General features: G+C 41.1%; 1 protein-coding gene across 5 annotated transcripts in view; it reads left to right on the plus strand.

Annotated features, from left to right (window-relative positions):
- Window positions 1-19,645, plus strand: part of LOC125457551 (NEDD4 family-interacting protein 1-like) — a 144,692-nt gene extending 125,047 nt beyond the window's left edge. For 3 of the 5 annotated variants that reach the window (XM_059644217.1, XM_048542040.2, XM_048542218.2), the window contains one exon: window positions 19,149-19,645. In XM_059644217.1, coding sequence (XP_059500200.1) covers window positions 19,149-19,318 — 170 coding nt within the window. In that variant the 3' untranslated portion in view covers window positions 19,319-19,645. Of the gene's footprint in view, window positions 1-13,169; window positions 13,215-19,148 lie in introns of all 5 variants that reach the window. The other 2 variants (XM_048541954.2, XM_048542132.2) reach the window with 1 other exon arrangement.
- Window positions 19,646-21,641: the final 1,996 nt, after the last annotated feature.

The raw sequence follows: 21,641 nt of genomic DNA on the forward strand, positions 1-21,641 counted from the left end.
ATTGGCTTCCCAAATCCCAAAAATTATTGTTTGAATTAAACATTCATTCCATCATATTACTGAAGCAAGTCTTGTTGAATTCATAAGATGTATCCCAGTTGATTTAATAAGGTGAACTGTCCTTCCTCATCCTCCTTGACCTATCTGCTTGAGCATAAAATTTTGCGACAAAACTTCTCCATCAGCTTCTGGCATGTCACACCCTGTTTGCCAATATTCATTTGTGCTTATCCTCTTACAACCTGAGAATTGTTTACAATGGCTTCCCATTGAGTCATAAAGTCATACCGTTTGGAAACAGACCCTTTCATCCAACCAATCCATGCTGACCATAATCCCAAACTAAACCAGTCCCACCTACCTGCACTTGGCCATATTCTTCCAAACATTTCTTTTTTCATACACTTATCTAAGTGTCTTTTAAACGTTGTAACTGTACCCACATCCACCACTTCCCCTCGAAATTCATTCTGCACAGGAACCACTCTCTGTGTAAAACAATTGCCCCTCAGTTTTTTTTTAAACATCTTTCTCCTTTCACCTTCAAAGTATACTCCCTAGTCTTTAAATCCCCACTCATCCTCGTGAACATTCTCCAAACTGCCTCCAATGAAAAGATATGTTTCCCTAAATAAAAGGACCAAAAGTGCTCACAATATTCCAATTCCAGTCTCATGATTACCTTGTACAGTTGCAGGAAGATTTCCTTATTCTTACACTCCAACCTCCTAAAATAAGGGCCAACATTCCATTAGCTTCCCTGACTGTCTTCTGCACCTGTTGCTAACTTTCTCTATTTTGTGCAAAAATATCCTTAAGTCCCTTTGAGTTGCAACTTCCTGCAGTTTTTTCTCCACTTACATTATGCTCTGTTCTGTTGTTCTCCCTTCCAAATTGAACAATTTCACATTTTCCCAAATTATGCTCCATTTGCCAACTTCCTGCCCACTTACTTAACATATCAATATCTCTCTGTGTCTGTTTGTATCCCTTGTGAAACTTGCCTTTCCACCTATTTTTGTGGAAACGTGGTTACAGTATATTTGCTACCTTCCTCCAAGTGATAAATGTTGTAATCAGTTCCAGTTTCAGCACTGATCCCTGTGAAACGCCACCTGTTACAAGTTGCCAATGTGAAAAACCTTATCCCCTTCATTGCCCATTAGCCAATTCTCTATCCATGCCAATATTCTACATCTAACACCATGGGCTCTTACCTTGTGACTTTTTTGATATGAGCTAACTTGTTGAATACCTTCTGGAAATCCATGCTCAGCACATCTACTGATTCCACTCTGGTTGAGAATTCCTCAAAAAACTCTGATAAATTAATCAGAAATGATTTTCCTTTCCTGAAACATTGCTAACTCTGACTAGATTCCAATTTTCCAAATGTGCTGCTATTAGATGAGCAGAGAGATCTCGGTGTCCATCTGCACAGATCCCTGAAGGTTGCCACCCAGGTTGATAGGGTTGTTAAGAAGGCATACGATGTCTTAGGTTATATTGGTAGAGGGGTTGAGTTTCGGAGCCATGAGGTCATGTTGCAGCTGTACAAAACTCTGGTGCGGCCGCTCTTGGAGTATTGCATACAGTTCTGGTTGCCGCATTATAAAAAGGATGTGGAAGCATTGGATAGGGTGCAGAGGAGATTTACCAGGATGTTATGGAGGAAAGGCCTTATGAAGAAAGGCTGAGGGACTTGTTTTCGTTAGAGAGAAGAAGATTAAGAGGCGACTTAATAGAGACATACAAGATGATCAGAGGATTATATAGGGTGGACAGTGAGATCCTTTTTCCTAATATGGTGATGGCTAGCATGAGAGGACATAGCTTTAAATTGAGGGGTGATAGATATAGGACAGATGTCAGAGGTAGGTTCTTTACACAGAGAGTAGTAAGGGTGTGGAATGCCCTGCCTCCAACAATAGTAGACTCACCAACTTTAAGGGCATTTAAATGGTCAATGGATAAACATATGAATGATAATGGAATAGTGTAGTTTAGGTGGGCTTCAGATTGTTTTCACAGGTCGGCGCAACATTGAGGGCTGTAATATTCTATGTTCTGTGTTCTGTTACTTCCTTAATAATTGATTCAACATATTTCCACAATAGGTATCGACTAATTATGCTGTAGTTACCTTTTTGCCTCCTTCACTTTTTGAAAAGGTGTTCACATTGGTAGTTTCCCAATGATCCAGAACTTCTCCAGAATCTAAGGATTTTTGGAAAAGTACAATCATTGCATCCACTATCTTTGAAGCTAATTATTTTAGGATCCTATGATGTAAGTTCCCAGGATCAGGGGACTTTCTGCCTTTAGTCCCATTGGTTTGTCTAAAACTACTTCTCTATTACTACTGGCAATGGTAAACAATGGTTATTGAAGTATTTCTGAAAAAAGACTTTATCGTGAAAGCTTTTTATCTTGTACTTATCAGGACAATTCACAAGAATACCAGTTCAGGAGGACTGCCAACATTTATACTGCATGAGAAGAGAGTGCTGATTGGTTGCTTTGCTAATCAACATGTAATGAGTACATTCTCCATAGTAGCCACACTACTAGTCAGATTTCACTTACCAACACAATCAGCACTCTCCCTTCGGGCAGAATAAATATTAATTTCCCCTATGAACTAATATTCTTACAAATTATCCTGATAAGTGTCAGATGAAAAACTTTTACGGTAATACTCAGGTTCTGTACTACCAAACGACTGACCTTTATTTAGTTACTTGTATCCATTTCTTCTCAATTTATTTAATTAGCTTACCTCGCAGCATCAGTATTCCTTATTTACTTGGTGCCATTTCTAAGCATTCTCTGAGAAGCTGTTCTAAATTAATGAATCACCCAGCTTCATTAAATTCATTTTTGTCAGTTCCGTTTTTAGTTTGCATTGTATATCCTCTTTCCCTCTCCTCTCCTATTTCTCTTTTTCTCTTCCTTGCTCCTGACTTCTTTTCCTTCTCCAATCCTTTGCTCTATCCCAAACCTCTTTTTATTTCTCTCCCTCAGCCTTGTATTATCTCCACCGTAATCATCATTTGCTCCTCTCTTTCATTTTTCCCATTCTTTCCTCTATCTCTTTATCCTTTCCATTCATTAAACCCTCAGATTCCCACATTGCCTTTTCAGTCTTTCCTCCCAAACCTCCTCCAGTTTCTTCTTCTTAAAATCCTTGTATTTCTTTTCCTAATAAACGCAATTGTTTTTGTTTACATATGACCTCACTGACACCCTCTGGCAACTCTCTTCAACCATCTTTACAACATTGCCCCTAAATCAGTGCAGACTTGGAAGGCCAAAGAGCCTGTTTCTGTGCTGTAATTTTCTTTGGTCTTTGTTTTTTGTAAACTAGCTTTTAAGCAACCGTAAGATTTCTAATGTGCTGGTGGATAAATGTTGTTGGACTCGAAATATTAAATCCGTTTCCCTTTTTTATGGATACTGCCAGACCTGCTAAGCCTTTACCACCACTTTCTGTTTTTATTTGATACAACTGAATACTTTCCTTTGTCATTTTGGATGGAAAACAAGAGTCAACCATGTTACTATGGGATTGAATTTGGCTAGACTAATTAATAAAATCAATTTTGCTTCCATAAAGGACATTAATTAATTAGTTAGTTGTTTGTAAAAATACAACAACTTCATGATCACTAATAAAGTGTTAGCTTTTCATTTTTTGGTGGAAAATGAACTGGATATAAGCTCTCAAACTGTCCTGATCAAATTTGAATTTACTTTTCGTGTTATTGGGCCAGGTTACTGGATGATGTAGTCAAAATCACATGTTCAAACTTACACTGAAGATCTGAAATACCACCATCACCATCCCTGGGTAAATCCTGACTCACTACTGGATAGACCCACAACAGATGGAGGCACTGAGGTACACAGTTGGGAGGGTTGACTTGGCAGTCTGTAACATTGAAACCAGATCATGGCATCTCATTGGCACCAGATCAACCACAAGCAAGGGAATCCCCTGCTGATTACTTCCTCAGCTAATGAATCAGTACTCCTCTGTGTTGAGCATCAAGTGGAAGAACTACTGAAGATGGCAAGGGGATAGGATATTCTCTGGGTAGAGGATGTCAATTTCCACGACCAACAGTGACTCAGTAGTACCTCTACTGACTGAGCTAACCAAATCCTAAAGGACACAGCAGTTAGAATGGGTTTGCAGTTGGTGGTGAAGGAAAGACCTATTTGGCATCACTTTCACCAATCTACATATTTCACAAGCATTCATCCTTGACAGTATAGAAAGGTAGGAACAACCAGAGTACCGTCCTTGCGGAGATGTTTCCCACCTTCACAATGAAGAGGCAGTCCATGCCAAAGTCACACCACCTTTTGAAAAAATGATTCTCTTCATCTCCATCCTAAAATGGCAATCCCTTTAAATCACTCAAAGTGAGGACACCAGCACAGACACCTGTGAAACTCCACTCATCACATCTTGCTAATGAGACAAAGGCACTGTGACCCATTAATGCATACTATTTAAGGCCGCATCTGGCTTTGAGGACCCCTGGCAAAACTTGAATCGAAGCGAATCGGGGGGAATATTTCATGCTGGTTGGAGTCAGACCTGACACATAGGAAGCTGGTTGTGCCTGTTTGAGGTCAGTCGTCTCAGCTCCAGGACATCAGTGCAGGAGTTCCTTAGGGTAGTGCTCTAGGCCCAACCATCTTCAGCTACTACAACAATAACTTTCCCTCCATCATAAGGTCAGAAGTGTGGATTTTCACTGAAGATTGCACAGTGTTCAGCACCACTCACAATGCCTCAGACACAGATTCAGAAGAAGCCCATGTTCAAATGAAACAAGATGTGAACAATATCCAAGCTCAGGCTGATAAATGGTGAGTAACATTGGCTCTACACAAATGCCAGGCAATGATCATCTTCAATAACAGACAATCTAACCACCACCCCTTGGCATTCAATGGTGTTTCCATCACTGAATCCCCTACTATTGAAATCCTGGCGTTACCATTAACTAGAAACTCAACTGGACTAGCCATTTAAACACAGTGACTACAAGATCAGGTCAGAAGCTAGGAATACTGAGGGCAGTAACTCACCTTCTGACTCCCCAAAGCCAATAACTAGAGTGCCCAGTCGGAAGCTTAAATGAATGCAGCTCCAACACTACTTAAGAATCTTGACACCATTCAGGGCAAAGCAACCTGCATGATTAACACTACTCCTTCCACTGATGCTCAGTGGCAGCAGTGTGTACAATCTACAAGATGCATTGCAGAAATTTGCCAAATATCCTTAGATAGCACCTTCCAAACCAATGTCCACTTCCATCTCGAAGGACAAGGGCAGCAGATACATGGAAACACCACCACTTGCAAGTTTCCCTCAAGACACTCACCGTCCTGACTTGCAAGTAGACTAACCTTCCTTCACTATTGTTGTGTCAAAATCCTGAAATTCCCTCTCTAATAGCACTGTGGGTCCACCTTCAGCATATATGTGTAGTGGTTCAAGAGGGGAACACACTACCATTTTCCCAAAAGCAACTAGGGATGGGCAATAAATGCTCGCACAGCCAGTGAGACTGAAATCCCACAACAGATATTAGATATTAGATTCCCTACAGTGTGCAAACAGGCCCTTCGGCCCAACAAGTCCACACTGCCCCTTGAAGCATCCCACCCAGACCCATCCCCCTATAACCCACACACCCCTGAACACCACGGGCAATTTAGCATGGCCGATCCACCTCGCCTGCACATCTTTGGTCTGTGGGAGGAAACCGGAGCACCCGGAGGAAACCCGGGCAGACACAGGGAGAATGTGCAAACTCCACACAGACAGTCGCCTGAGGCTGGAATCGAACCCGGTTCCCTGGTGCTTTGAGGCTGCAGTGTTAACCAATGAGCCACCAAGCTGCCCATAAGATGAAAGAAAAATCTGTTTGCTGCCATCCAGTGAAGTTTATATCCATCCTAATGTGTTACCCCACTACACCAAGAGCTTTTACTGTCTACAATAACCTTTGATATGGCCCCTTATCAAATATATTCTCAAAATTCAAATATAGTATATATACCGGTTCAACTTTATACACAGAGCACATTAGAACAACCTCAAAAAACACCAATAAATTAGTAAAATATGATTTTCCTTTGATGGAAGCTGACAAATTTGATGAATGTTGACTCTTCTCAGTTACCTAAAGTTTTTCTAATTGTGCAGCTACAGTCTTTCTCATGATTAGATTCTAGCAACTTGCACATGACTGTCACCAGGCTAATTAGCCTTTAGTTTTGTCTTACCTCCCCATCTCCCTTCTTGAATATAAGGGTTATATTTAATACTTCCAAATCTGATTGAGACATTTTAGAATGAAATGAATTTTGCAAAATAACCGATGCATCTACTAGCTCATTAGCCACCTCGTTTTAGATTCTCATCCATTTTGGACCCAGAGATTTATCAGCCCGCAGCTCCAACAGATTGCTTTGTACTGCTTCAATTGTGATTTTAATTTTTCTGAGATCCCCTATTCCTTCCATTGCCTGATTTACATCTATTGCTGAAATGCTTTTCGTGTATTTTAAAGTAAACACAGAAACAAAACATTTGCTCTTTTCACCATCCATTTCCATATTATTTTCTTTAAATCCCCACTCTCACTCTCTGGAGGATCAACAGTGGCTTTACCTACCCTTCTCAGTGTTAAATACATGAAGAAACTCTTACTATCTGTTTTCACATTCCTGGTTAGTTTTTTCTTATAGCTGAAATTCTTTCTTCTGAAATCAATCTCTGCCATTCTTTATATTCTGTGCGATCATCTGAACAGCCACTCATCAATACACAGTTATATGCTTTCTCCTTAAGTTTGTTGATTCCCTAACTTCTTTAGTTCTTTAGTCCTCCCTTTAAAAACTTTTTCTTTCTGGTAGGAATATATTTATACTGAGTTTTCTAAAATATCACCTTAAACATCTGTCATTGTGTCTCTATTGATTTATTCCCTAACTTACGTTGCCTGTTGACTCCAGCTAGCTCAGCTTTCATGACCATTTGGTTGCCGTTAGTTTAGTTTCAAAGACGTAGGCTCAACCTTCTCCCTTTCAAATTGGATATCAATGTTCAGCTCCATTCATGACTGTTCAGAGATAGAAGCTGTTCATGTCCAAATTCAGAAAGGTCTGAACAATATCTAGGTATGGGCTGAAAAGTGAGAAGTAACATTCACACCACAGCAGTGCCAAGCAATAACCGTCTCCAATAAGAGGCAATCTAATCACCAATACTTGACTTTCAATGGTATTACCATCACTGAGTCCCCCACATCCTGAGGTTTACCATTGGCCAGAAACTGAAATAGATCAGCCATAAAAATAGAATGGCTGCAAGAGCAGATCGGAGGCTAGGAATCCTGCAGTGAGTAACTCACCTCCAGACTCTCCAAACTCTGTCCACCATCTATAAGCAGAAGTCAGGAATGTGTTGGAATGCACACTACTTGCCTGAATGGGTGCAACTCCAACAAAACTTTAAAAGTTCAACACCCTCTACAGTCTGCTTGATTGGCACCACATACATGAAATCTATTTCCTCAACCATTGACACTCAGTAACAGCAATGTCTACCATCTATGAGATAAACTGTAGAAATTTGCCAATTCTTAGATAGCACTTTCCAAACCCATAACCACTGCCACCTAGAACCACAAGGGAAGCAGATAAATGGGCACACCATAAGAACATAAGAACTGGGAGCAGGAGTAGGCCATCCAGCCCCTTGAGCCTGCCCCGCCATTTAATAAGATCATGGCTGATCTTTTTGAGATTCAGCTCCAGTTACACGCCCACTCAACAAAACCCTTAATTCCGTCACAATTCAAAAATATATCTAGCCTTGCCTTAAGCACATTCAGTGAAGTAGCTTCAACCACTTCACTGGGCAGGGAATTCCACAGATTCACAACCCTTTGGGTGAAGAAGTTCCTCCTGATCTCAGTCTTCCATCTGCTTCTCTTTATTTTGAGGCTATGCCCCCTAGTCCTAGTTTCACCTGCTAGTGGAAACAACCTCCCTGCCTCCACCTTATCTATTCCTTTCGTAATCTTACATGTTTCTGTAAGATCTCCTCTCATTCTTCTGAATTCCAATGAGTATAATCCCAGCCTACTCAGTCTGTCCTCACAATCCAACCCCCTCAACTCTGGAATCAACCGAGTGAATCTCCTCTGTACCCCCTCCCTTGCTAGTACATCCCTTCTCAAGTAAAGTGACCAACACTGCACACAGTAGTCCAGCTGTGGCCTCACCAGGAGTCTATACAGCTGCCGACACCATCTCCTGCTGGTTCAGCCCACATACGCTCCCCATCCTGAATTGGTAATGTATCTCATTTCCTTCACTGTCGCTGGTTCAAACTCCTGGAATTCCCTCCTTAACAACTTGTGAGTCAATCTACAGCACATAGACTACAGTGGTTCAAGAACGAAGCTCACCAATGCTTTCTCAAGGATGCCAAGGGATGGGCAAAGAATGCTAGCCCAGTCAGCAATGTCCACACCCCAGAAGTGAATAATGAAGAAAATATCCCTACAAAACTTGCTGCTCAAAGAATCAATTTCAAAGCATTCTGTGAACTCCTTATCCAGGTTGCTGTTGCCAATCTGGTAAATGTGGATTAAAGTCACCTATGATTATTGTTGTCCTTTTATTACCAGCACCCAATATTTCTTCTTGTAAACATTGCTCCATATTGTGGTTACCGTTATGGAGCCTTTGGACGATGCACTTAGTGACATTTTCCCCTTTCTATTCCTCATCTACACTCAAACCAATTCTACATACTCAGCTCCTGAACAAGGTAATCTCTTATCTTTACACAAATGCCATTGTTGATTACCAGTGCTATCCCTACACATTAACATAACTTCCTATTCTTTTTAGATGCTGTATATCACACAATATTCAACACCACATCCTTGACATCCTACATCAATATTTCTGTAATGGATATTAAATCATATTTATTTGTTTCAATATGTGCCAACAGTTTGTTTACTGCCTATGAATCTTACACATACTCAGACACTCAGCCATTAGTTTTGTGTTTTTGTTATCTTTATAACTACAAATCTTGTTTGTTGGTTTATTTTCACTCTTTCTCTCTGTCCCTCCTTGCCATTCTCTGACTCTCATTCCCACATTACTATTTTCTGTTATTTCCATGCTTTAACTGTTTGATATACCATGCATTTCTATATGTAATCTCTAACCACCACTGTTACACTCAAAGCCCTTTCAAGTTATTTAGTTATGTGGTTAACAAGACCACTGGCTCCAATATGATTCAGGTTTAGACCATTGAAACAATTTATCTTACAAGTTCCCAGCACTTGTACCCAATGCTAATTTGCATGTTGCTCAGACAACAATCCAGATATTATAATCTTTGAACTGCTTTTCTTAATTTAGTGCCTAGCTTCTCATACTATCTACACAGAACTCTTTCCTAGTTCTGTCTGTGTCATTACTATCTGCATAGATAATGACCGCAGGAAACATCTCCTCCTACTACAAGTTCCTCTCAAGCCCTGAGCAGATTTCCCAAGGCCTGAAACCAAACATGTAGCATGTTCACTTGGACTCCAACTCTTTGTTGCAGAGAATGATGTCAATCCTAGTATATCCCCTTCTTCTATTACATTTCCCGTTGCTCACTTGAATGGCCTTCTTTATCCAAGTGACACACTCAGTTATCTTGTCCAACCTGCAAATTTTGCTCTGAGCCAAACAAGCTAAGAGAACCTCAAACCTATTGAACAATTGGAGTGATTGACACTCGTGCACTCCTTACCCATGTCCTCTTACCTGCCTCACTTGTGGTAACACCCCCACGTCCCTGACCACTTAATAAATTAGAAAACCCTAAGTATTGTGACTGCCTGCAGGTACAAATGCCCTGGTAACATTCTCACTCCTTGTTATGTCGCAATGTCTATAGTTCATAAACTGTGACTCTAATCTTCTTGAACTGCAGACATGTTTGCCCTGGATTACCATGGTACCTAAAAACTCTCACAAGCTACAGGTATTATTCACCACTGTTCTGCCATCTTTACTGAGTTTTAATTAATTATTCACTTATTTACGTTGGTTTTTCTACATTTTCTTAGCTTTACCACCAATTTCAATCCAATGTTAAAATTTAAGAAGAGAAAACATCTTAACCCCTTTCCACCTAACTGCTCATTCTGTGATAGTGCAAGAACCTATTTCAAACAGCTTCAATAAATCTAGCTCTGTCTCCAGCTGCCTGTTTCAAGGTCATTTCCTTACATTCCTCACGTTGCAGTTCTGCCACATCCAGTTGTGGATAGATTTAGGTAATGAAACATCTAAGAGGAAGAGGAAATCCAAAGCTTCCACATCCTGAATGATGACGAAGCCCAGCACATCAGCCCAACTATAAGTTTGAAACACTTGCATTCATCTTCAACCAGAAGTGCGGAATGAGTGGTCCATCTTTGTCTCTTCCTAAGAGCCCCAGCATCATAGATGCTGATCTTCAATCATTTTGATTCACTCCACATGATATCAAGAAAGAGTTAAGAGCATTAAGCATTGCAAAAGCTGTGGACCCTGACAATATGCTGGCAAAAGCAGGACAAATCCTATCAAGCCAATCATTAAGTGGACCTCATCAGTCCAATGTTCATCATCAGCAAAGTGATGTGAGGAATCACTGATAGTACCAACAAATGGCTCTCGCTCAGCAATAACTGCTCACTGACAGTCATTTGGGTTCTGAGAGATAATGGGAACTGCAGATGCTGGAGAATTCCAAGATAATAAAATATGAGGCTGGATGAACACAGCAGGCCAAGCAGCATCTCAGGAGCACAAAAGCTGACGTTTCGGGCCTAGACCCTTCATCAGAGATTTGGGTTCTGTCAAGTCCAGTCAGTCCCAGATCTCATTATCAAGTTGGTGAAAATGGCGACAACAGTGCTTAACTCAACTCCAAATATGAAGGCCAAGTGACTGCCCTTAATATCAAAGCAGCATTTGATAGATTATGATGGCAAAAGCCCTAACAGAATTGCAGTCAATGAGAATCAGAGGAAAACAGTTAGCTTGTTAGAGTTATACCCAGTACAAATGAAGATGTTCTGATTGTTGAAATTAATCATTGCAGTTCCGTGACATTTTTGCTGATGTTCCTCACGGTGTGTCTTAGACCCAAACTTGTTCACCTGCTTCATCATTGTATGATTATCCTTCTGTCAATCATTATAAATTTGGAGTAAAGATGCTCACTTATGATTGTGCAATGTTCAACACTTTTTGCAACTCCTCAGATGCTGAAGCAATCGATGTCCATATGCAACAAAGCCTGGACAACATTAAGTTTGAGCTGATAATAGTCTAATAATTAATTTCTTGTTAGGGATTAATTCAACTCCATGGATGCATTTAATCAAAGCAGTAAAACACATTATAACTTATTAAGCAAACAGTACAACAACTGAACTGACTTCTATGTGTGTAGTTTAAAAAAACCTCAGCAGACACTCAGGCAAAGTCTTGAGATCAGAACAAAAAGGAGCAGAAGTAGACCATTCAACCCATAATTTTCACTGCCATTCAATGCGATCATGGCTAATCTGATAATTCTCAATTCTACTTTCCAGCCTTTTATCTATAACCCTCCATTCTCTTAATGATTAAAAATCTGTCTCAATCTTGAACATACTTAATGATTCAATCTCGACGGTCCTCTGCAGTAAAAAAAAACCCACAGATTCACTACCATATGAAAGAAGAAATTCTTATCATTGTACACTCATGGCACATGGAGTCCTTGACAGTAAATTCTCTTAAAAGCAAGTTAGGCATACATAACACATTGCCATTGCTGAACCCCATGCTGTCAACTTCCTGAGTGATAGCAATTCCCAGAAACTGAACCAGACTAACTGTATAAATCCCTATAACTACAACAAGAAAATTCAGCAGTGAGTAACTCACCTTCTGACTACCCAAAACCTGTCCACCATTTATGAGATACAAGTCAGGGGTGTGATGGAATTTTTTCCACTTGCGTGGCTTGGAGTAGCTCCAAGTATACTCAAGAAGCTCAAACAAAGCAAGTTCCATTCCAAGCAACTCACTACCTTGACTTGGAAATGGTGCAGTTCTCATTAATACCCATAACCTTTCATGAAGTATTCAGTCTGCTCACTTGGACCATATTCCGTACTCTTATTTAATCCCAAACATTGCTAATCCCTGCCAAAGTTTAAAGAACCATGTCACACAGAGATATTATCATAAGTATTATTATCGATGCTGCATGATTAAGGAATTCAAGTATGGCAAGTGGACCATGCCCATTTCCCCGACCTCCAAATCCCTACCAATATATCAATCCAGCTGTTTCCATAAGGCTCACAGTTTGTAGTTCACTTTCACATTTTTCAATATTAGGATATCCTCATTGATGTCAGAAGTGCTGAGTCAGACAACAGTCAGTGTTGGCATTTCTTCTGTTGTTCAATTGTCATTTGACTTTCTCAGTCAGTCATTTACTGTTCCTCACTGAACCACATGTTACTTATCTTCAGTATCTCTGAGTCACAAACCAATTAATTCTGTATCAGACGTGCATCACTTATGTATGGTACAAATGAGTCAGGCATATTTTGATTTTAGATTTCTCATTGTGATTAATTAGTAATGATACCACATTGTTTAAATTTATTTACAACCTATTAAAAGAGTAACGCATACAACATATTTCTTGTGTGAGCATGAGTGGAGACTATCAATGAACTATTATACACAGCTCAACCCAATTCTTTTCTGACATCCACTTATGCACAATTTCCTTTGCTACTTAAAACAAAAGTTCCCAAATAAATATGCCTCCCTGCTGATCTTGGAGGGAAAACCTAAAGGTAAAGAACTCAATGTTTAGTAATATGGGAAAAAGTGGATATATGGATACCAGACAAACGGGTGGAGAGTGCAAGCTTGTGTGGGGAAGCCCAGCATGGAGCATCTGCATGCCAATGGCTAAAGGACTTTTTTTTTATACTTTGTGTTAAGAAGGACTGTAATGTTTAACTTTTAACATTTCTTTATTTTTCTACTTTGCACCTAAGATTTTATACCGAGGTAACTTTGCACCTAAGATGGCATTGAAAATGGTAATTTTATAAACTTTTTTATTATATTCCTGTAGCCCTGTACTTGAATACACATGACAATAAACTTGATTCTAATTCTGACATTACAGATAACAAAATTCAGGCAGAAATGTAAAATTGTTGATGTAATTATTATCACCGACAGGAGGCAACATTTTGTTTATGTTGACAGTAATATGTGTTCCCCTGATTTCCAGGAATATTTCATGCACTACAAATAGGAAAAAAAAATGCTGTTTTTGCAAGGCAGTAAAATATTTTTTGAGTGCTGTACACAAATGGCTTATCTCACAAAAAAACCGAATAACCCATAGGCAAGTATAGTGTTGGTGAGGACACTAAATAACCAGCTTAGGCTGAAGGGAAAATGTGCCTCAGGAACTGCCTCAGATCTGTCTCACTTTACTGTCAGAACAAAGACACAGGTAAGGCAGAAATCAAGTTTACAAACAATGACTAGATTTCCAGTGCTGTGCCAACGGGTTACACTGGCAGGGAGTGAGCAGCTCTGAGAAAATTCCTATCCATGTGGTTTATCCCCTTGGAATTTCAATTGTTTCCCACAACAATATGATGTCTTGCTGAATATCTTATGCCTGATCATCTGGCCATTCCCTTCCAATGGGGATCGATTCAGTCTAGTAGCTCATTTTTGAAACTTGGCTCAGTAGTATCTGTGATTTTTCAACCATTTACATTCATGGTCAAAGAAATCATTTGTCGTAAGAAGCTGAACTTACAACATCTGCTGTTGCCAGAAAAAAATTCTCACTGGAATGCAAAGTCAGTAAATTAATACAAATGTGCCAAGATCCAACAAGTGATAGTCTCCAGTCTTGTGAGTTCCACCAACTATAGAAACTGAAGCAGTCAACTGTTGTTGGGATGTGCATTTAATGTTTTTCACACAGATTTGAAGATTGACAGGAAAACATCACAAACATTGAGTTACACATTCCGAGGCTTTCACAAAGTCAGTATAATGCTAAATGTTCTCACTGCAACAAGTATGCTGCTGTGATAATGGAAGGGAATGGCACTGAAAATAAAAAGAAAATTACATTTGTCCCCCTTTGATGACTCAAGTTTTGAACATATGACTGGTGATATAAATGAGGAGCTATTGAGTCCATTAATGGGAACACCACCATCGATGATTTTATCTCCAAGTCACACAATATCCTGACTTAAAATTGTATCATTGTTCCTTCACTATCACTGAGCCAAAAGCCTGAGGTGAACTCCTCAGAGAATTCCAGGTCCAATGTTAATACAATTTTGGTCAAATCTTATCAAAGTGTCTCTGAGCGTTTGTGATTGACAAATTCTGAACTCTTCTTTTATTTCTATATTGTTGCTGAACTTCTTACTTCTTTATTTTTCTATTCTTTTCTCCGAAGAAGTTGCACCTATATATCTGTACCTAAGTACCTTGGTATCTAAGGTGGTGCTGTAACCAGTGACTTGTAAACTTTTCACTGTAACCATGTGAGTACATGTGACAATAAAGCTAATTCTAATTCTAAGAACAAATTTTTTTGAGGAGGTAACTAGAAGTGTTGATGACTTCAACAGCAAATTGGTACTAGAGGGAGAAGTACCTGTTAAGTAAAGCTTGAATGACTTGCCTAGTTGAGCTTCCAATCAGCTGGTTGCTGTTAGAAGTGATCAAGCACTATTAATCAAAATGCTATGCAGCTTTTTTAATGAGTCCCAGCAAACAATTCAAGTGGCAACGAGTGCTTTACAATCGTCTGGGCAATTGTTCCTAGCAAATATGTTCTTTACCAAGGTGGTATCTTACATGATGCATGAGCTAAACTTGTGTGTTTCAGATTCAAATCTTATTTTGACTCATTAGTGCTTAAAGTGTCTGGAAAAACGTAACCTCAAAATGACAGAATAGCACCAGTTGCCATGAAGGATGCATGCATGTTAACTGGCTACACATTCCCAACAAAATTATGATGTTGAGGAGCTGGTGTTGGACTGGGGTAGATAAGGTCAGAAGTCACATACCAGCAGTTTATAGTCCAACAGGTTTAATTGAACTCACAAACTTTCAAAGGCCTGAAGAAGGGGCAACGCTCCAAAAGCTTGTGATTTCAGATAAACCTGTTGAATCATAACCTAGTGACATGTGACTTCTGACCAATAAGAATATAACAGCAACAGCAGTAGGCCATGAAGTCCCTTCAGCCTGCTACACCATGCCATAAGATTATAACTGATATTATCCTGGCCTCAACTCCACCTTCCAGTTTGTTCCCAGAAATCCTTGACTCCCTTTTGGTTTGGGTTTCTGTTTACCTCAGCTTTGAATACATTCAATAACCCAGCATCTCAGCATTTCCAAGCGCAGAATTTCATAAACTTGTGCATTCTCGGTTCCAGTTCATCTCCACCTTAATTGGATGATCCCTTAGCATGAACTACTGGATGGAATTTTATTGGGGTCTGATCACTGTAAGTTACAGTGAGATTTGTGGCAGAATCAGCCAGAAAGCCCAGTGAGGTGTAACTTAATGTCATGGGCAAGTCATTTGCATCTTTATGCAAATACTGACCAGCAAGGTGATTTTCTCCTCTTTTAAAACATGAATCAAATTAAAAGCCCACAAAGTGAGGCATGTTTCTCACTAGGCAGTGGAAAGTTAATAATTTAGGAGGATTATAGATTTTCTATTACCACAGATGACCTCATTAATATTCAGCTTCCTATTTTACCAAATGAGCCAAACAATCTCGATATGGAAGTCAGAGCAGTTACCTAATGACTTCAGCTTGCTGCTGACTGCAAAGACACCCACCCCCACAACCCGCCCCGCTACCCCCCTCCCCCATTACTCAATGACAAACAGTATCTTAGGGCATAATGCATGGCTCCACCGCATGCATCCTCACCCACGGGCCTGGGTATCTGACATTTGCCAAACCCCAGTCCTTAGCAATTCATTTGCATGTCACATGGAAAGCACAAACTATCAATGCAGGGCACACTGGCAACCAGCATTGACAGACTGCTGCAAAAACACTTTGCACTTAAGGACAAGTACCCAGCTCATGGGTTGCACGAGGTTCCACCTCAGGGCTGCTCGCTTGCTCTCTGAGTGCTCAGGCACATAGCACCTACCTGGATGCTGACTGCATCCTTGCCTTGCCAAGCCACACTGTGCCTTGCTGAAATATCGATGTTTTAGTGACATTAATGTATTATATTTTGCGTTGACCCGTAGACTGGCTGCCTCTGGTGCTTCTCAGTAGGATCAGTCAGTAGGTAGGGACATCTTGCTGTATGGCACATTGAGACATTGACCTACAGAATGTGCCAGCTGCCTGCATAGCAAATACATTGCAAGTTTATTCTGCCAAATGGCCACGTTGGAAATTGACTGAGGACTACTCCTTCACCTAGTCAAGGTATGTGTGTTCATCATCAGGGGGATCTCCAGTATGGGATGTGGGCAATGATCCATCCTGCTCAGGCAGTACCAGCAGGCAGGGAGTCACATATCATCAGCCAGGAAGCTACACTACAATGGTCAGGGGTCAGCTCAGTCATACCTTGGGGCTGTTTGGAGATGTTGGCCAGAGGTCTGGGACAAATACCGTCCTGTGGGGTTCATTTAGAGCTGAGGAGGGTGCAGGGATGTGGGGCATCAGGGAAAATCACTTAAAGAAGAGCAGGGGAGTCAAGGATGATGAGGGGAAAGCAAAAGCATTTGTGGAACTGGGGCCAAGGATAGTGATGGGCAAGTTCAAGATGTATGTTGGGTACATGGAACAAGACAAGAGGGCCTTATGGTCAGAAGTGTAATATCAAGGCTCTGGAGACAAGAAGGACTGTTGGAGCCAAAGTTCAATGTGGTGAGTAACTATATTTTTTGTGTTGGGGTGAATGGGTCAAAATGGGCTGCTGGGGCAGAATGAAGTAGAAGGAAACATGGAGGCTCTGGGTAGGAAGTAGGGTACCTGCTGACCTGGTGCAGACACTGTCCATTGTGAGATGTTGCCCTGCCATCACTTTCCATTTTCAAGACAAGAAATGCATCTGAAACATGGCTGGGGCTACGCCCAAGTTCAGTTGCACATCGATATGCAAAAGTATAACATTCACATCTGCTGAATGCTTGGACATTGCAGCAGCAAAATCATATTGCATGCATTTCCAAACACCAGATATATTTCATTTGCAATCATTTCTTCACTCATGTGCAATGCATACAGAGTGGTTAAAAATAGTGACTAGAATGAGAGAGGGCAGTTGTATGTGTGTGAGTCAGTCTCCCAGATGCCATGGCAACTTGATTTCATGGCTGCTGAGCCATCATATTGCAGTGTGGCCAATACTGTATTACCATTACTTGTCTGGGCATACATGCCTAATTCTGTCTTTGTAATATTGCTCATCTCTGCTTCTGCCCTAATGTCTGCTGCTGAAACCCTCAATATTTTCTGTTATCTTTGTTATTCAGCTATTGCACACATTCTCAGCTGGCCTTTTATCTTCCACCTGCCATGAACTTCAAGCTATACAACACTCCTTGGCCAGCATCTAGCACCCAGTCCTATTCACCCATTGCACCTGTAGTCCAAGATTTAGAATGGCTCCTAGTACAACATCAGATCAAATTAAGAGTCCTCATCATTGTGTCCAGATCACTCCATGGCATCACACATCCAATCTTTATCACCGCTTCCAGTTCTGCAATCCTCTGATAATTACATATGCTTCCAACTCTGGTATCTTTCATTCTCCTCACTCTATTATGGTCATGTCTTTAGTAAGCTAAATTTTTCCAAAATAAGTGTTGGCCATTTCCTATGTCCCTTGGAATGCACGCTCATAGTTCCTTGAATGTGGAGTCCCAGGCAGAGGGAATAGTGAAGAAGGTGTTAGGTATCAGAGATAATAAGAACTGCAGATGCTGGAGAATCCAAGATAACAAGGTGTGGAGCTGGATGAACACAGCAGGCCAAGCTCCTAAGATGCTGCTTGGCCTGATGTGTTCATCCAGCTCCACACCTTGTTATCAAGGCTTTAGGTATGCTTGCCTTTATTAGTCAGTGCACTGAGTATAGGAGTTGGGAGGCTATGTTGCAGCCCCTTTTGGAATACTGCATGCAGTTCTGGTCTCTCTGCTACATGAAAGATGTTGTGAAACTTGAAAGGATTCAGAGAAGATTTACAAGGATGTTGCCAGGGTTGGACAGTTTCAGCTGTAGGGAGAGGCTGAATAGGCTGGGACTATTTTCCTTGGAGCGTTAGAGGCTGAGGGCTAACTTATATAGAGGTTTACAAAATCATGAGGGGCCTGGATAGGGTGAATAGCCAGGGTCTTCTCTCCAGCCTGGGAAAGGACATGAGATTAAGGTGAGAGGGAAGAGATTTAAAAGGGACTTAAGGGGCAACTTTTTCATGTAATGAGTGGTGAATGTATGGAATGATTTACCAGAGGAAGTGGTGGAGGCTGGTACAATTACAACATTTAAAAGACATCTGGACATGAACAGGAAGGGTTTAGCAGGATATTGGCCAAATGCTGACTAATAGGACTAGATTAATTGAGGGTATCTGGTCCGCATGGACAAGTTGGACCCAAGGGTCTGTTTTCATGCTGTGCATCTCTATGAGAAAGAATAATTTAGAAGATATGTGGGCTCATTGCAGTTTTACAGCAGGTTTAACTGAGCAAAATCTGTTTTCATTCTAAATCCAATTTACCAATAAAGTACATTGCGCTATTCCAGAGCATGTTCATTGTTACACGAAGGATTAAAGAAAAGAGCTGTTTGAATGTGTAAGTTAACGATGGCTTTGTGATTTTGCCTGTCTTGTAATGATCGATTGATTTCATACACAAGAGACTGTTCAGAAGAAGGTAGGCATTAAAGTGAGGCAGGAAATTGACTCTGGTTTTCTTTTTATTGCAGACATTTTCCGGAATACTTCCTCCCGTAATACCCTGCTTCACTGTGCGGTGACTTTGTTGAAAAAGCAGGAACAAGGATTGCACATCTTATGGGATGAACTAAAAAGTAGCCAAAATGCTTTTGATTGGGTGCCTTGGCTCTCCAAGCCATATGAAACAAAAATCTGCTAGGTGCAGTATGCTTTCTTGTTGTGCTTCTTTCAAATAAGCTTACCAAAACATACAATTAAGTAGTTTATTTCCTCAAAAACACTCTTTCTCATTCTGGTAACCTGAAATCATATTCATTGCTAAATCATGGAAGGTATAACCCAATGCTGCACTGAATGTACTTTCACCAAAAGAGGGCAGTATTGCTTTTGTTCTGTGATAAAAGGAAATTTGAATTTGCAAACGAAGTTCAGAACTGACTGAACATCTTAAAAATGTTATTTATTGTTCAGATGTTTTCAGTTGTATGATTAATACAAAGTACAGTAAACAAATCAAAACAACAAATTGCAACTTGTCTTTCGAGTATTTTGTAAGGGATTTGATAGTGAAATTTAAAATATATCAGAAATTTGACAGCAGCTAATACAGACTGAAAGTTTATTCATATTTGTAGGAGAAAATCCATGACAACTGTAACCGATTTGATAATGAGTTTGCCCTGATGGCCCAATGGGTTTTATGTCGTGAGTAGCTGGTCCACATAAATCAGGAATGTCCAATCAATATTTCCTGGTACACACTCGAGTGGTTGAACCCATCTGGGAATGCAGTAAGGGGTTCTGCAGTTGAACTCACTGTTCCTTGTTCAGGAATAGGTGAAATTGGTCATTCCTACTCAATATCTCATCCTGCTGACAATTTTCACCTGGCAGGGGTTAAGTCACAGACAACTGTGATGCTCAACACAGTCTAATAGCCTTTCAGCAGTACTGTCGAGGCTCATACACAATCAGATCTTGGGAACAGTTCTGGTGATGAGCAAGAGGGTTTGTGAAAGCAGAATTTACTGAGTTCCAGACAGGAGCTTGAAAATTGCAACTAAAAGTTACTTACAGGATAAACTTTGCCCCTCAACAGAAAATCCATGATATTTAGAACAACTGCCACCTCGCCAGCTTCTGATCAATATTACCTTAGTAAAATTACTTGGATATCACTATTGTCAAGTTGAATTATCCCCAATCCGAAACAATTAGATGAATATTTTGGATTGAAAACATTTATATCTTAAAATCATGCCGCATATTAACAGAAATAAACAATTCTAACGTGCATCAAAATCCTCTGAAATTGATCTCTGTAAGCGCAGCCAATTTACAGTAAAGATTTGAGTTATAATGGGAACTGCAGATGCTGGAGAATCCAAGATAACAAAGTGTGGAGCTGGATGAACACAGCAGGCCAAGCATCATCTCAGGAGCACAAAAGCCAATGTTTCAGGCCTAGACCCTTCATCAGAGTGGGGGATGGGGAGAGGGAACTGGAATAAATAGGGAGAGAGGGGGAGGCGGACAGAAGATGGAGAGAAAACAAGATAGGTGGAGAGGAGAGTATAGGTGAGGAGGTAGGGAGGGGATAGGTCAGTCCAGGGAAGATGGACAGGTCAAGGAGGCAGGGATGAGGTGGTAGGTAGGAAGTGGAGGTGGGAGGAAGGGATGGGTGGGAGGAAGAACAGGTTAGGGAAGCAGAGGCAGGCTGGGCTCGTTTTGGGATGCAATTGTGGGGGGAGAAGAACTGGGCTGGTTTTGGGATGCAGTGGGGGATGGGGAGATTTTGAAGCTCATGAAGTCAACATTGATACCATTGGGCTGCAGGGTTCTCAAGCGGAATATCAGTTGCTGTTCTTGCAAACTTCGGGTGGCATCATTGTGGTACTGCAGGAGGCCCATGTTGGACATGTCGTCTGAGGAATAGGAGGGGGTGTTGAAATGGTTTACGACTGGGAGGTGCAGTTGTTTGTTGCAAACCAAGCGGAGGTGTTCTGCAAAGCGGTCCCCAAGCCTCCGCTTGGTTTCCCCAATGTAGAGGAAGCCACACCAGGTGCAATGGATACAATATACCACATTGGCAGATGTGCAGGTCAACATCTGCTTGATATGGAAGGTCATCTTGGGGCCTGGGACAGGGGTGAGGGAGGAGGTGTGGGGGCAAGTGTAGCACTTCCTGCAGTTGCAGGGGAAGGTGCCGGGTGTGGGGGGGTTGGAGGGGAGTGTGGAGCGGACAAGGGAGTCATGGAAAGAGTGGGATCTCTCCGGAAGGCAGACAAGGGTGGGGATGGAAAAATAGCTTGGGTGGTGGGGTCAGATTGTAGATGGCAGAAGTGTTGGAGGATGATACGTTGTATCCGGAGGTTGGTGGGGTGGTGTGTGAGAACAAGGGGGATCCTCTGGGGGCGGTTGTGGCGGGGGCGGGGTGTGAGGGCTGTTGCGGGAAATGCGAGAGACGCGGTCAATGGTGTTCTTGACCACTGTGGGGGGAAAGTTGCGGTCCTTGAAGAACG

The sequence above is a fragment of the Stegostoma tigrinum genome, chromosome 1 (genome assembly GCF_030684315.1).
Source record: "Stegostoma tigrinum isolate sSteTig4 chromosome 1, sSteTig4.hap1, whole genome shotgun sequence".
NCBI lineage: Eukaryota > Metazoa > Chordata > Chondrichthyes > Orectolobiformes > Stegostomatidae > Stegostoma > Stegostoma tigrinum.